The 13,011-nt window shown below is 40.9% G+C and overlaps 1 protein-coding gene across 1 annotated transcript in view; it reads left to right on the top strand.

Moving 5' to 3' along the window:
- The window catches only part of LOC140554654 (transmembrane protein 150A), a 32,940-nt gene extending 19,929 nt beyond the window's left edge, over window positions 1-13,011 (top strand). The window contains exons 6-8 of the mRNA XM_072677868.1: window positions 1,074-1,201; window positions 10,240-10,417; window positions 11,349-13,011. Coding sequence (XP_072533969.1) covers window positions 1,074-1,201; window positions 10,240-10,417; window positions 11,349-11,593 — 551 coding nt within the window. The 3' untranslated portion in view covers window positions 11,594-13,011. The remainder of the gene's footprint in view (window positions 1-1,073; window positions 1,202-10,239; window positions 10,418-11,348) is intronic.

Raw genomic sequence — 13,011 nt, 5'->3', positions numbered from 1 at the left:
AGGATCAGACCATGCTGATATGTGAACATGCCAGTGCACCCCCACATTCTGTCCTGCTGGCAGATCACACAGGAGAATTGAACACGGATAAGGGGGAGGCAGTTGTTAAGTGCTGGAGGATTAGGTCTTAAACTAATATTCATTTTGAGGGCATAGTAGTAACTGCACCACTACACTATACTCCTCTCTGATTTCGGAGGTTTTGTTAGATCTGATTTATTTGCATTTTTACAAATTATTTGAAACACAAGTAGTGTTGTGTAATGGAAAGAACCTGGAGATTTAATGCATATGACACAGGGTAAATGTTTACCATCATATGCATAAAATTACTTTTACTTTTTCTATAGTCAGAACAGTGGGATCTGAAAATAGAGCTGTGTATTGGCAATAACCTGGTGAGACAATACAGTTATAAGGGTTATAAATTAATGTATTGCAATATTGGATGCAAGGCGATGCATTGTGAAATTTACATACGCGTAAATTCTGAGTAGAAGAAAACGGAAATGTTTATCCAGTCAGAACAGTGGGATCCAAAGACTGAACACAGCACTGCTGTCTTAACAGTCTGGGTTTAAACACAACACTAAATGAAACACTGTCTGCCACCAATCTTTACACTGTCAACTATTAACTCAAATCTGTACTGTGTGTTTGAGAATCGGTACAGTATTGCAAAACACATCCTGACACTTCAATATAGGGCTGTTTGCTTGCACCCATGTATATAAGTAATATTCCATCACTGTCACACACAAACCTTGTATCTCCATTTTTTGCCTTTTCTAGACTAATTACAATTACTACTATTTGAGACTTCAATTTATGTGAAAATCTTTTTTTTTTTTTTTTACTTTGCCTTTCATTGAAAGGTCTTATCCTGTAAGCTTGCTGTTATGAAGAAGTTTTTGGATGTGGGGAACAATTGTGCTCAGAACAGTAAATTGTTCACATTTACTGAAATTGATTAATCTGGAATGGCACTTTTCAGTTCATCTTTAGATATGTACAGTCTGATACACGTTTCACACTAACCTCTCTCTCTCTCTCTCTCTCTCTCTCTCTCTCAGTGATGGTGATTGTGTTGCTGCGTTATGCTCATGTGATAGAGAAGCATCAGAACTGTGTGTTAAACACTGCAAGCCTCTCCACTGGATGGATCTGTTCTGCAGGACTCATCATGGTGGGAAACTTCCAGGTAAGGCTACCAGTTCTGCCCTGACTTTTTAACCTTATCGTATCCAGATGAAACGACTCATTTGGGTCTCTTTTATCTGGTCTTGTCCGGCACCTTTAAAGCAAGCAAAGTGTGTGTTTTTAGATAGAGCTAACCCTGGCATACTGGCTGTGGGGGCTTGTGTGAAAGCCTGACACTCTGGGGTGGTGTTCTAGGCAGAACTTATCTAGAAGTGTTCTCTAACTGGAAGTGAGAGAAGCCAGACAGATCCAGTCTAATCACCTGCCAACAGTGATCCTTACAGACCCTAGTAGTTATTCTCTGGTTTCCTGTGACTCCATTCATATGGTCTGACTGCCACTGCAGTCAGTCTGAGTCAGTCTGACCGTGTACTATATAAAGCCACCTTTCTATTTGGGTGATTTTTCTGTGGAAAGTAGACAGTGATGAGTAAGGGAGAGCGACATATCACAGCATCTTTTTGATAAATATGTTTAATAATTATTTATTAAAAGATAACTATTAGCAACATTAATCATTGCTGTAATCATTGCTGGCCATGCAGCGTTTCCAACAGGTTGAGCTGGTTGTAACAGGCCCTGGTGCAAGTGATGCAAGCCCAATTAGTTTTGTTCAGTCCAGTACGGTGTTATTTAAGCCAAATGCCTTTCGAACCTAGTACTTAGTAGTAATGGGTCCAGATAAATATGATTTGTGATGTAATTTTTCACCACAGCTCAATTTAATTGAAATATATTTAATTTACATTTACATTTAATAAGACTTTGGAAGGTTTATATTTGTAAAGGAGCCACTGTGTTACAACTAACAACCCTCCCCCTCCCATGTGGAAGCTGTACTATTAGACTGGCCAGCTCTATACAGTGTCATACAGTGTATACAATCTCCAGGTGATTACAGTGTGTGTGAAAGAACTCTGTTCAGCCCGCAGTTCTGCTTGAACTAATTAACTACATACAAATCTGTTACATGTTACCCCTCATCCAGTTTAATGTGTTAAACTTTAATCTGCCACTAGTCCGTTCTTTTAGTGTGTTTAGTTTTGAAATTTAAAATGCAAAGCACAGCCAAAGCACAGCATTAGGCTGCGCTTTGCATTTAATATTGCCTCGCTCCTCTTGTGCCATTATTTTACTGTAGATATGATTTATTTGCTCAGCTAAGGCGCTCTCTCTCTCTCTCTCTCTCTCTCATTCTCATCCCATTGGCCACGAGAGAATCAATCGGCCAAGGCCAGTGTTTCACTCTGAGGGCCGAGTGTCTTTTACCTTTATTTATGAATCGGCGCAGGTCGTTCAGGGAGCGGAGTTTTAGGCAGCTGAAATGTTTGGACGCTTGGCTGGGTGCCCAGCTTGCAAGCAATGTGGGGAGGTCGGCCAATAGGGCATCAGACAGAGGTTTTTTTATGGGCTAGTTGCCATAGAGACGGAGGGAGGGGGAAGCAAGAGTTCGTCCTGGTATTGTAAACGTCCATGTCTTAACTATGCCCTCTTATTAGCGTGTGTGTGTGAGACACTGACAGAGAATAAGTTTTAAACATGTACATCCTTCATCTCTGCCTTTATTTAAGATTAAGCTCTTACCTCCACAGCTTTATTAGGACTATTAATCAGCCTCACTGTGGCCCTGCTATGTTTCTGGTATTACCTCAACACTAGTAATTGTAAGTAGTCATTTATTTATATGTAATTTATATATATATATATATATATATATATATATATATATATATATTTTATTTTTTTTTCCAGACAGTTACACATGAATAGAGCCGTATAGGAAGGGATGCCACTGTAAGGCCTGAGGTTTTCAAAATGGGCTCAGACAAGAGACCAAATTTTCCACACTTTTTGCCTTAGGAATAAGGTTAATTTTTCCAAAGGCAGCAATGTTGATATCCAAGAGATCCACAGGTTCACAGAAGGTACATTGCACCAAGACCAAAGTAAGAAAAAAGAGAATGAAAGATTCTCTAGTGTATACAGTTTAAGTTGGTTATTTATTGGGAATAAAAAAAAAAAATCACTTTGAGAATGAAATACCCTGATTTATTTGAGAGAGATAGAAATAGATACTTTATTGATCCTGAAGGAAATTAAAAAAAACAACAAAAAAACCTACAATAACCTCTGCTTTTATTGACTGGCTCACGTCACCGTAGTGGTTCACAGGAGCCGCATAGCTTAGTTTTGAGTGCTGTAACAAACATGGTAATCATTTTTTGTAGTAATTCTTATCAGAGAAGATTGTATGTGTGTGTTTAGTGAGCTAAAAACATTGTGGCAGAGTTGGCTTTTAGCTTAGCAACCACTCACTTCCCCATTTGGTGCTTTTTAGTTTCCCTTTCTGATGTGTGGTCAGCTCTAGCCAGAAGTAGTCCAGATAGTTTTCAATGATGCGGATGTTGGAGAGAAGAGATGGTAAAAGCTGGTCAGCTAGAGTTTAGCCTAGCATGAATTCCTGATTGCTTTCCTGGCTTTTGTTTCATCGCAGTTTGAGCTCTAATTCTGTGGAAACTGGCACAGGAAAAGCAGTGGTCACAAGGCCTGGTTTGCATAGCAACCTGTATTCTCAGAACTAGTCTAGTGTGGAGGTGATGTGTTGCTTTTCAGTGTTACAAGCGTCATCCACACCATGATGTCCCAAAGGGGCCGTTGCATTTGGACCATATTGCAGCTTTAGGATTATAAAGACTTTCACTGGGTAGGTGGATGGGTTTGTGTATGTGAACTTTTGGGGCGTGATCTAAAGTCAGTTGTCATGCTCTCTTGGAGACTCAATCAATGTGTTATACTGCTTAGTTTTGTTTATTTTAGATTTTCTTTTGAAGCAGGACACGACAGTGTTTCAGTCCGTCCGTTCCATGTATCAAACTCTCATTATTCAACAACACATATAGGCATACAGGCAACTTTTATAAATATATAAATATAATAATTGGTATTAAAAAAAAAGAAGTAATTGCATGTCTCGATCTTCTGCATAAATTACACATGATGTTTTTGTGGGTTTTTTTTTTTGTTTTTTTTAGCAACTTGTCTATCACTATTTATAAAAAAATACAATACACACGTTTTGATTTAACAGTATAAATAAAGTATATCTAACTTTATGTATGTGACGATCTCTGTATGTTGGATTCTCACACTTCTCATGTTCATTTTATTTATTTATATATATATAGTTTGTGGATTTTGTGTTTTTGGTAACCACAGAAATTACATTTTTCTGCCATATAGAGCTGTGTAAGAACTTTCTATTTTGAGCGGCTGCAGCTTTTTTGGGATCTCTTTCTGCAAGAGCTGAAAAGGGGCAGTGTTTCCCTTTATGACCACCCTCTTCTCCTCCTCAGTCCAGCTCTCAATCATGCTGTTTGTTTGTTTGCCACATCCAAAACTACACACTTCTGTACTTCACATAGTGGTCGAATGAATGCACTTCCAGTTTTATTATTATTATTTTTTTTTTTTTTACATATTGTTTAATGTGGTAGTGTGCAGTTTGGGGTGCAGCATTTCCTGAAAGTATCCTTGGGAAAATAAATAAATCTCCCATATAGGTTTCGACAGATGGTTTGTCTGCTAAAGTGAAACACACACATACAAAAAAAGTTTTTTGGTGACTGTCATAAAAGACAATTTCCGTTCCCCTGCCTACACAGATATGAAATGTTGTTAAAAAAATATATCCATAATAAGAGTCCGCTGAGAGTAGTTAGCAGTTTACATGTCTTATAAAAACAGAGCCTGATGCACCCATTCATAAAATGTTTTTATGCTTATTAACTGAGCATTAGGGGTCTTTTTTTCAGAAACAAGTGACATTAATAAAGAACTGCGTGGGTTTGGTTTGTTACGATGTTCTTTAACCATTTTCAGACTTTGTTCTCAAGTAAAATGTCCTTGTTTATCTTTCTGCAGTAAAGTGTTCTGAAGCAGCACATAGTTTACGGTTGTTCGGTTGAGTGAAAAAAGGTGGCATTTGGTTAATCTGAATCTGTTGATATAAATCTACTGATTTTGTGTTTCTGTAATATAGATTGTACTACGTTGTTATAAACTGTAACAAACTGTAACAGTCTTTATTAACTGTATAAACTGTAAACTGTAACAGTCTTTATTAACCCTAGTCCGGCCCCTTCAGTCTCACAGTTTTAGTTCTCGGGTTGTTAAAATAACTCGTACACGTGTGTGGATGTTTTGACAAATTGCGGACCTCCCTCGCGAAATGTGGAAAACAACTCTAAGCGGGAGACTTCTATGTTTGGAGTGAACACATGAAATCTGCAAGCCATTAAGTCTGAATGGGCTGTTCCTTTCGTGTGTGTGTGTGTGTGTGTGTGTGTGTGTGTGTGTGTGTGTGTGTGTGTGTGTGTGTGTGTGTGTGTCACACACACGTGGCCTGGTAGGAGGGGCGTACAGACAGAGCCAGTCTCCTCGCTCTGTTTGTGGAAGGAAGTCACATGGGCACTGCCTGCCATTTAGTGCTCCAGTGCAACCTCTGTTAGCGTTGACTGAAATGTGAGTAGAGATTCCTGCTGCCAAATAAAACTCCCAGAGCCGCAGAGGGGGAGCTGAATACAGTGGTCCCTAGAACACTGGTGGCAGAGTGCATTTGTGAGTTAAGCCTGAAGCAGGTTTAGTCATATCGGCTGCAGCTTTCATCAGGGTTAAGTTCATTTTCAGGACATAGGAGTTGTGTCCTAATGATGTGCATCTCAATGAACGCGTTTTAGGACATCTTTGGTCCTGCTATGCCCACCATGTGTGCAGCTTTTTGTAAAATGTTTTACTTTTTTTTTTATTAAATAATTAATTGGAATAAAAATGCAGAATTTAGGCATTGTTAGGGCATCAGTCTGTTTCTTACTGTAATAAAGTCAGTAGAAATATTTAAAATATGCATGATCAGAATATCTACAGTTATCACTTCAGTTTAAAGCGTTTTACTTCATTTTTATTGCTGCTTGGAGGAATGGAGAAATCTATAAAGTTATCTTACTAAATACAAGCATTTTATGTCATGTTTATGTCTTTTGCTTTAAGTTGTTACTGCAGACAAATATGAAATCCTGCTGTTGTGCTGTTTCCTAAGATTGTGAGTTCCACCTCCAGTGATGCTACATCGCTCAGCATGATTCTACACTGCAAGCAAAAATTGATTTTCTTGATATTAGAGAGTTGTCATGGTGTATAAAACTATTGACTTTTCCAAATAACTCTTGAGATGCTCTTTTTTTTAAGTTTGTGGTGTGGCTGTCTGACTGGTTAGTGTTCTCCTCTAAGCGTGTTGAGGTTTTGGAAACAATCTCTAGCCCCACCTGCTAATACTCCCCCTTGTGCCATCACATCATTAGGGTGGGAGCATGGACTCCACTAGCTCTCTGTAGTTGTCCTGTGGTATCTGGCACCAAGATGTTTGCAGCAGATCCTTTAAGTCCTGCAAGTTAACTTGGGTGCCCATGACCCAATCACCAGCTGTCCTTTCTTGAACCACTTTTGGTAGGTAGGCTACTGACCACTGTATACCGGGGGGGGGGGGGACTGCCTGATGTTCTGACCCAGTCGTGTAGCCATCACAATGTTTCCCTTGTTAAAGGGACTTAGATTCTTATGCTTGCCCATTTTTCCTGATTTTAACACATCATCTAAAAAAAACCTGATTGTCGTACTTACTGCCTAATATATTCCACCCCACTGTATATGAACACAATAAAGGTTCTTCACGTCATTGGTCAGTGGTGCTAATGTTCTGGATGATTGCTATTGCTATTGATGATTTATATTGTCAGAATTTCATGTTAAATGGACAAAAAAATGCTCAAACCTTAAATACAGGTGAAATAAAAACCTTACTATTAAGGGAAGTCAGTGTTAAAAGACTGTAAAGTTGGCATGGTGGGGGGGGGGGGGTGAGACTAAAACAATGTGTTTTAAAATAACCTATAAATACCCTGTAGACATGACTATATTTTAATATCATTAATTTTTTGTATTAAAACCATATTCATACATCTTGGACAACAAAACCTTGATGTCGTATGTAACTTGAGCTAGTCATTAATTGTGTAACAGCATAAGAACACTTAAAGTGACAGTTTGGACTTTAGAGACCGGTATTGTTGGGCAATCAAAGCCTGGCGAGTTGAACAAGTAGAAATGAAAGTGAAGCAGATCCCCTTCTTTCCATCTGCTCTTTTCACAGTCACATATATTGCGAAACTGAGGAAAATTTACTGGATGTGTGTGTGAATGAGTCACTGTGTGTGTGTGTTTAGCTTGGAATTAGACACATCAGATGGGCAGGGGAGCTTGAGCGGGGAAACGAGTTTTGGACACAACATCTGCACCTCATCATCCTGCCCGCCTGCTCTTCTGGAGAATTCCACTGCTTCTGCTCACCATGCAGGATATCAACAGAGCGGCAGCATGAGAATCACATTATTCCCATTAGCAAACAGAGGAGCTTACATAATGCAGCCGCTTGGCTGTACCCTCACAGTGACCAAAACTTTTATAAATAGACGTTTCTTGAGACGCCCTGGTGGAGTTCCATGGTGACGGGGAGAGGAATGAGGGGAAGGGCAGATTAAAGAAGGAGAGCAATGGAGAAATGAAAGAGGCTTTCTGAAGCAGATTGGGTGGAGGGGGGCTGTGCAGGTACAGGTGTGAGTGTGTGTGATGTGCAGGGGGAGGGAGAGGATTCGGCCTCTACCAAACCTGCCTGTGCATGCTGGAAACACTGCCACGTTGCACACTCACACATTCATGTCTCTCCCTCTCTCGCTGTCTCTCTCTCTCTCTCCATTCTATTATTGCTTTTTCTGTCTGTGTATCTGTTATGCATTTTCTATTTGTCTGTCTATCTGGACATCTGTCTGTGTCTGTCTGTCTAGTTAGTTCTAGCTATTTAGTCATTTTGTATTTGTTTCTGTTTTCTTTTTTTTTCTATTGCTGGATTTGTGTATCCATCACCCATCTGCCTGTCAATCTCTCTCTGGTTAGCTAGCCAGCTATCGGTTATTCTAGTGTGTGTGTGGTCCCCCATAAATGTGTGTCTACACATAGGTTCAATGCGTACAGCCCACTGAAATGTTTAACCATTCTGGACTGGTTGAATTACCCATGTGTATATTCTTATGGGAAGTTACAATAGCATGACTACTGTATGTGTGTGTGCGCGCATTGTTTTATTGCTAGCGCATAGTTGGTGACATTTACAGCCTGCCAAAGTAAACCTCAGATTCCACCTACCAGTGTGTGGAGCACTTGCTCTCCTGCTTTCCCATGGCCTCCCAGGAAAAAAGCGCAAAAAATTCCCAGGCCTATAGAGATGAATGCACACAATGGCCATCACTTCTCGAACAGTTCTTCTTGGCTGGATTTCAGCATAAGTCAATAGTAATACAATCATTTTACTCCTGCTTTTAAAACGTCCTGGGGATTTAATCCAGCTCTTACTGCGGCATGGAATTTTAGGCATGACATTTTCAAGAATCTGACTTGAGCAACACACAACAGCTACCTGCAATACAAGCAGTCTGCTGCTACTTTAAATGGCATTATCAATTCTATTGGTCTAGACGAGGTCTTCCTGAGGTGTGTGTTGCTGTCTGCCAGTTAGTTGATGCACAGTCTGCAGAGACAGATTTAAAGAGGCTTATCTGTAACCAGGTCTGATGTTCAAAAAAGAATTAGCAGCCCCCCCCCCCCCCCCCCTCACTAATTAGGCACACTGAGACTGAACTGCATATGAAAATAACCTGCACACATGGACTTATGTAACTTGTTCCTGTCTTGATTTTTATTTAATTTATTTTCTTTTTAAACAGGACCTTTTCTGTTTTGAAACATTCTTATATAGTGATGTCGTCCTCCCTCCTGTTTGGGAATAATCTAGAAATTCAGCCTTGTTGCAGTCGGACCCTTAGTTAAGTTTGTTTTGTTTGACCTGCCTCCTTTCCTGTACAAACCTGGCTAAAGCCTCCTGAAACACCATCGCATCTGGCTAATGGTTCATTGGTTGCAAGCTCTTTATCAGGTCTGATCGGTACAATCAGCGTGGGAGGAAACCTCTGCATGACCAGGTCTTGTGGCCCAGGTCACATGATTACGGTCTGCTCCATTGTGCATTGTGGCTGTGAAGCCCCTGGTCAAGGAGATGCTAAACCTCTACGGGGCCAGAGAGCGGCCTAAGCAAACGACACACACTCCACACACTTTACACCTAATGTGTGTGGGACGTTGGGACCATGGCCTCTCAGTAGAGATTTCATTCACACCTAAGAGGGTGAGAGATTGGAGCAGATGATTGAGTAGGAGTAGTGGCTGGCTGAGTGTAGGATGTGCAGCGATGTTGGGAGAGCGATTATGGGAGAGGCGGTGAGATGAACTATGCTGACCTCTGCTGGTAGGGATGAAGCAGCACTTGAACACTTGCTGCTCAAAACTAATGAGAACAAATTGCTTAAAAAAAAAAAAAAAAAAACTAAACAAAATGTTGAAGTGATTGTACTGAAAAACAATGAGTGACAGACCTGTTGAAAATGTAGTAGATTGTTTTTCTCAGCCTCTAGAGCTTCATGCACAGCTCAGAGAAGTGAGCAGTGTAAATAGCTGGCAGCTACAGAAATGCAAGTCTGTGCAAACAGTAATTACCGCTTGTGCCTTGCTGTGTTTCAGGGTAATTTTAGGGGGGGAAAAAAGGGTTGTGGCTCACTTGGCAACGTCTTTGCAGGAGAGGAAGTCTGTTTCTAACAGCCATTTCAACCTTTGTGTTCCTGCCTACTGTCTTAGAACCTGTGTTTAGTGTTTTCAAAGGGGTTGCCTTTATATTGCATAAATCCATGTTATTAAAAAGCACAGCTATTTTGGCGCACTGTTGCTCATGATATACAAGATGTTTTGCTGCTGGCCTCTCTTCATTCACAGTCAGTCAGTCAGTTTTGGCTGTATAGTAGAAGCGCTTGTCACCTCTGTGTGTTTGCTCACAGGATGCTGTCATGACCTCACTGCTTTGTTTTCTGCTTGTGTCTCCAGGTGGATAATGCAAAGGTGTTGCACTACGTCGGGGCCGGTGTGGCTTTCCCCACCAGCATGCTGTTTGTGTGTCTGCAGTCTGCGCTCACCTACCGACTGGCCAAGACTCAGGGCGAGTACAACGTGGGCCACTTGCGCCTCATCATGACCCTGCTGGCTTTCGTAGCCCTGGTGCTCAGTATCCTTCTACATTACAAAGATCTACATCTAGCTACGTACTTGTTTTTGAAAGGGGTCCAATGCTTTTAGGGGATGAGGTATGTAATGATTCAGTGGAGGTGGACAGGGACACGCATGGTAACATTATATTTGTGGTGTGCTTGCTACAGCAGTCCTCAACATCCCTGACAGCAACAGATGGTTTCTAACAGTCCATACATGTCCACAAATAAAGACTCTCAGCACTTTTTTACTTCCTCTAGTGTAATTATCCCTGTAGTCCAATCACAAGTCACTGTAGATGTTTTGAGATGCATGAAAATGAAGAGCATAATCAGTTCACAGGGCTTGTATCAGGCTTGTTTAGATTCTTCTCTGGAAACTTCTGATGCTGAATCTTGTGGTGTGGATGGAGAAAGTAGAATACAGTGCACCACCACTCTAAATCTGCTTAGGCCTTATTCACATTACCTGTTTGGGTTAAATGTGGTCTGTGTGGACATGTTAAATCCATTCTTTTACAAGATTTAAGTCTCCGTCATATGTGGTGCTGTTTCAGGGACAGATTTGTTCACATTACAGGCAGGATTTATAAATGTGAGCCACCAAGATGACCAAATCCAATCTGAATAAAACACCTGAATTGATTGAGTCTGGCAATGTGAACATAGTCTAATCCTTCCTGAAGGACTTTTGCAATCGGTTCTGGAGTGGATTTGCTCTTTTTAGCAGACCAACAATTTGCTTGGGTTTTTGAGACCTCAACTTGACCCCCCACTGCTGAACTGCTCAGTACTTCTTGTACAAATTAGCAGTCTATATTGACTGTACCTACTGACTTGTCTGAATTTTGTGATACTGCCTACTGCAGTTAATGAGTGAACAGGCACTCACTTTTTGTGAGCCTCTTGTTTTCAGCGTTGGAACTCCTTAACTCCGCTGTCCTCCAGGTGGAGTGTTTTTTGTCCAGGAGAGTTTTGTCCTGCAGCACGCCTCTGCCATCTTTGAGTGGGTCTTCTGCGTCATCATCATGCTGTTTTACGGCACATTTGCCTTTGAGTTTGCTGGCATATCCGGTAACACCATGATGGTTCTAGCCAGAGGAGGCGCGATAGGAAGCTCTAGCAGAGACCACAAAATGGAGGCCCTCAGTGGAGCTAATCAACACCAGCCTGAGAGCCTTTCCATGCTTTAACCATTGGGAGAGAGGGGCACAGGACAGGCCTGCACCTGCTACTCTCTTTCTTTTTCTCCCTCTCCCCCTCTCTCTCTCTCTCTCTCTGTCTCTCACTCGGCCTCCACATCTCTCTCAGCAAAGACACTAACATACTCATTCAGAAACATGTCCAACAGGGTGCGGAGGAAGACACTAAACCAGCAGAGGAAAATCAAAACCGAAACTTCTCTGGATCTCCTGCCTTGATCTGAATTTTGCCAAAGGACTCTGCTCATTTTTGCACATTGACATTGTTGAGAGGCCAAATCTTTATCACTCTGTAGACCCGTTAACGAAAGGCCTAAAGGCTAAAAAGCAGCAGTGTTATCAAGACTGTATGGATGGGAGGTAGTATGTGTTCAAGTATTTGCAGGCCTGGTCTTTATGCAGCAAAGTTGATGGCAATCAGCCATGCATGCATGTCTGCATCCATGGCTGGGCATTGGGATGAATGTTGCTGTGCCAATTCTATGCGTTTCAAGACATTAGGACTGGAAATGCTTAACCAATGCAATTCTTACTATTTGCCTTTTGTATTCATCCAGTGCTGTTTTAGCCACTTTGCCTACACCTATGCTGTCAGTTTCGATGTTTTGCGTTGCCTCTATTGCTGCATTGCACCTTCAGGGGGCTATCGTTACCGCTGTGCCTTAAGAAACGGGGCCAAGAAAAACTGTTTAATGGACATAAACATAAAATGTCTAATTCTGTTTTTATCAGACCTCCAAGGAAACTGTCTGGTAGCTGTTGTTCAGTGTATATATTTAAAGTGTACTTTTATACTACAAATATCATTAAAGAGCTGTCTTTTAGGCCAACAAAAGGTTGTTACACTAATGTAAAGCATTCACAGAAGCTTTATTTTGACCTGTTGTTGGTGTCTTCATGTAAATGTGGTTGTGTACTCGCTTCTCTGTTCTAATGGGTAGTATAGTCAGAGGTTTGTTGGGAGATGGTTGTCTGTTTACAGCTTTATATCGGTCTGTTAAGAAAATGGGATCTGCATCAAATCCACTTTTCTAACAAAAGGACGGATTCAGCTTGACTGATGATCATCTTCAGTCTTGCAAGCTTTCACCTTGGACCATTTCACAATTAGGCCTGCCCCCCCTCCCCCCCATTAGTGGATGATGTAAGTATACAGATGTAGCATCAATATTGTTATCGGGTTTTGGCCATGGTTCATGTTTGTTTGTTTGTTTGTTTGTTTGTTTGTTTTTGTTTTCCCTTTCTACACCTTGTTTGCTTTTATTTATCAAAAGTTGAGTTCTGGATGTCCAGAAATGCTACCCAGATCTATTGATGAGAATGAAAAACATAAAAGGGGCATTTATACCAGTTTAGAAAGCTCATTCGGAGTGATCTGATGTAAAAAGTTTTTTTTTTTTTTTTTTAAA

This window comes from Salminus brasiliensis, chromosome 4, assembly GCF_030463535.1.
Source record: "Salminus brasiliensis chromosome 4, fSalBra1.hap2, whole genome shotgun sequence".
NCBI lineage: Eukaryota > Metazoa > Chordata > Actinopteri > Characiformes > Bryconidae > Salminus > Salminus brasiliensis.
This window is presented reverse-complemented; position numbering and strand designations above follow the sequence as displayed.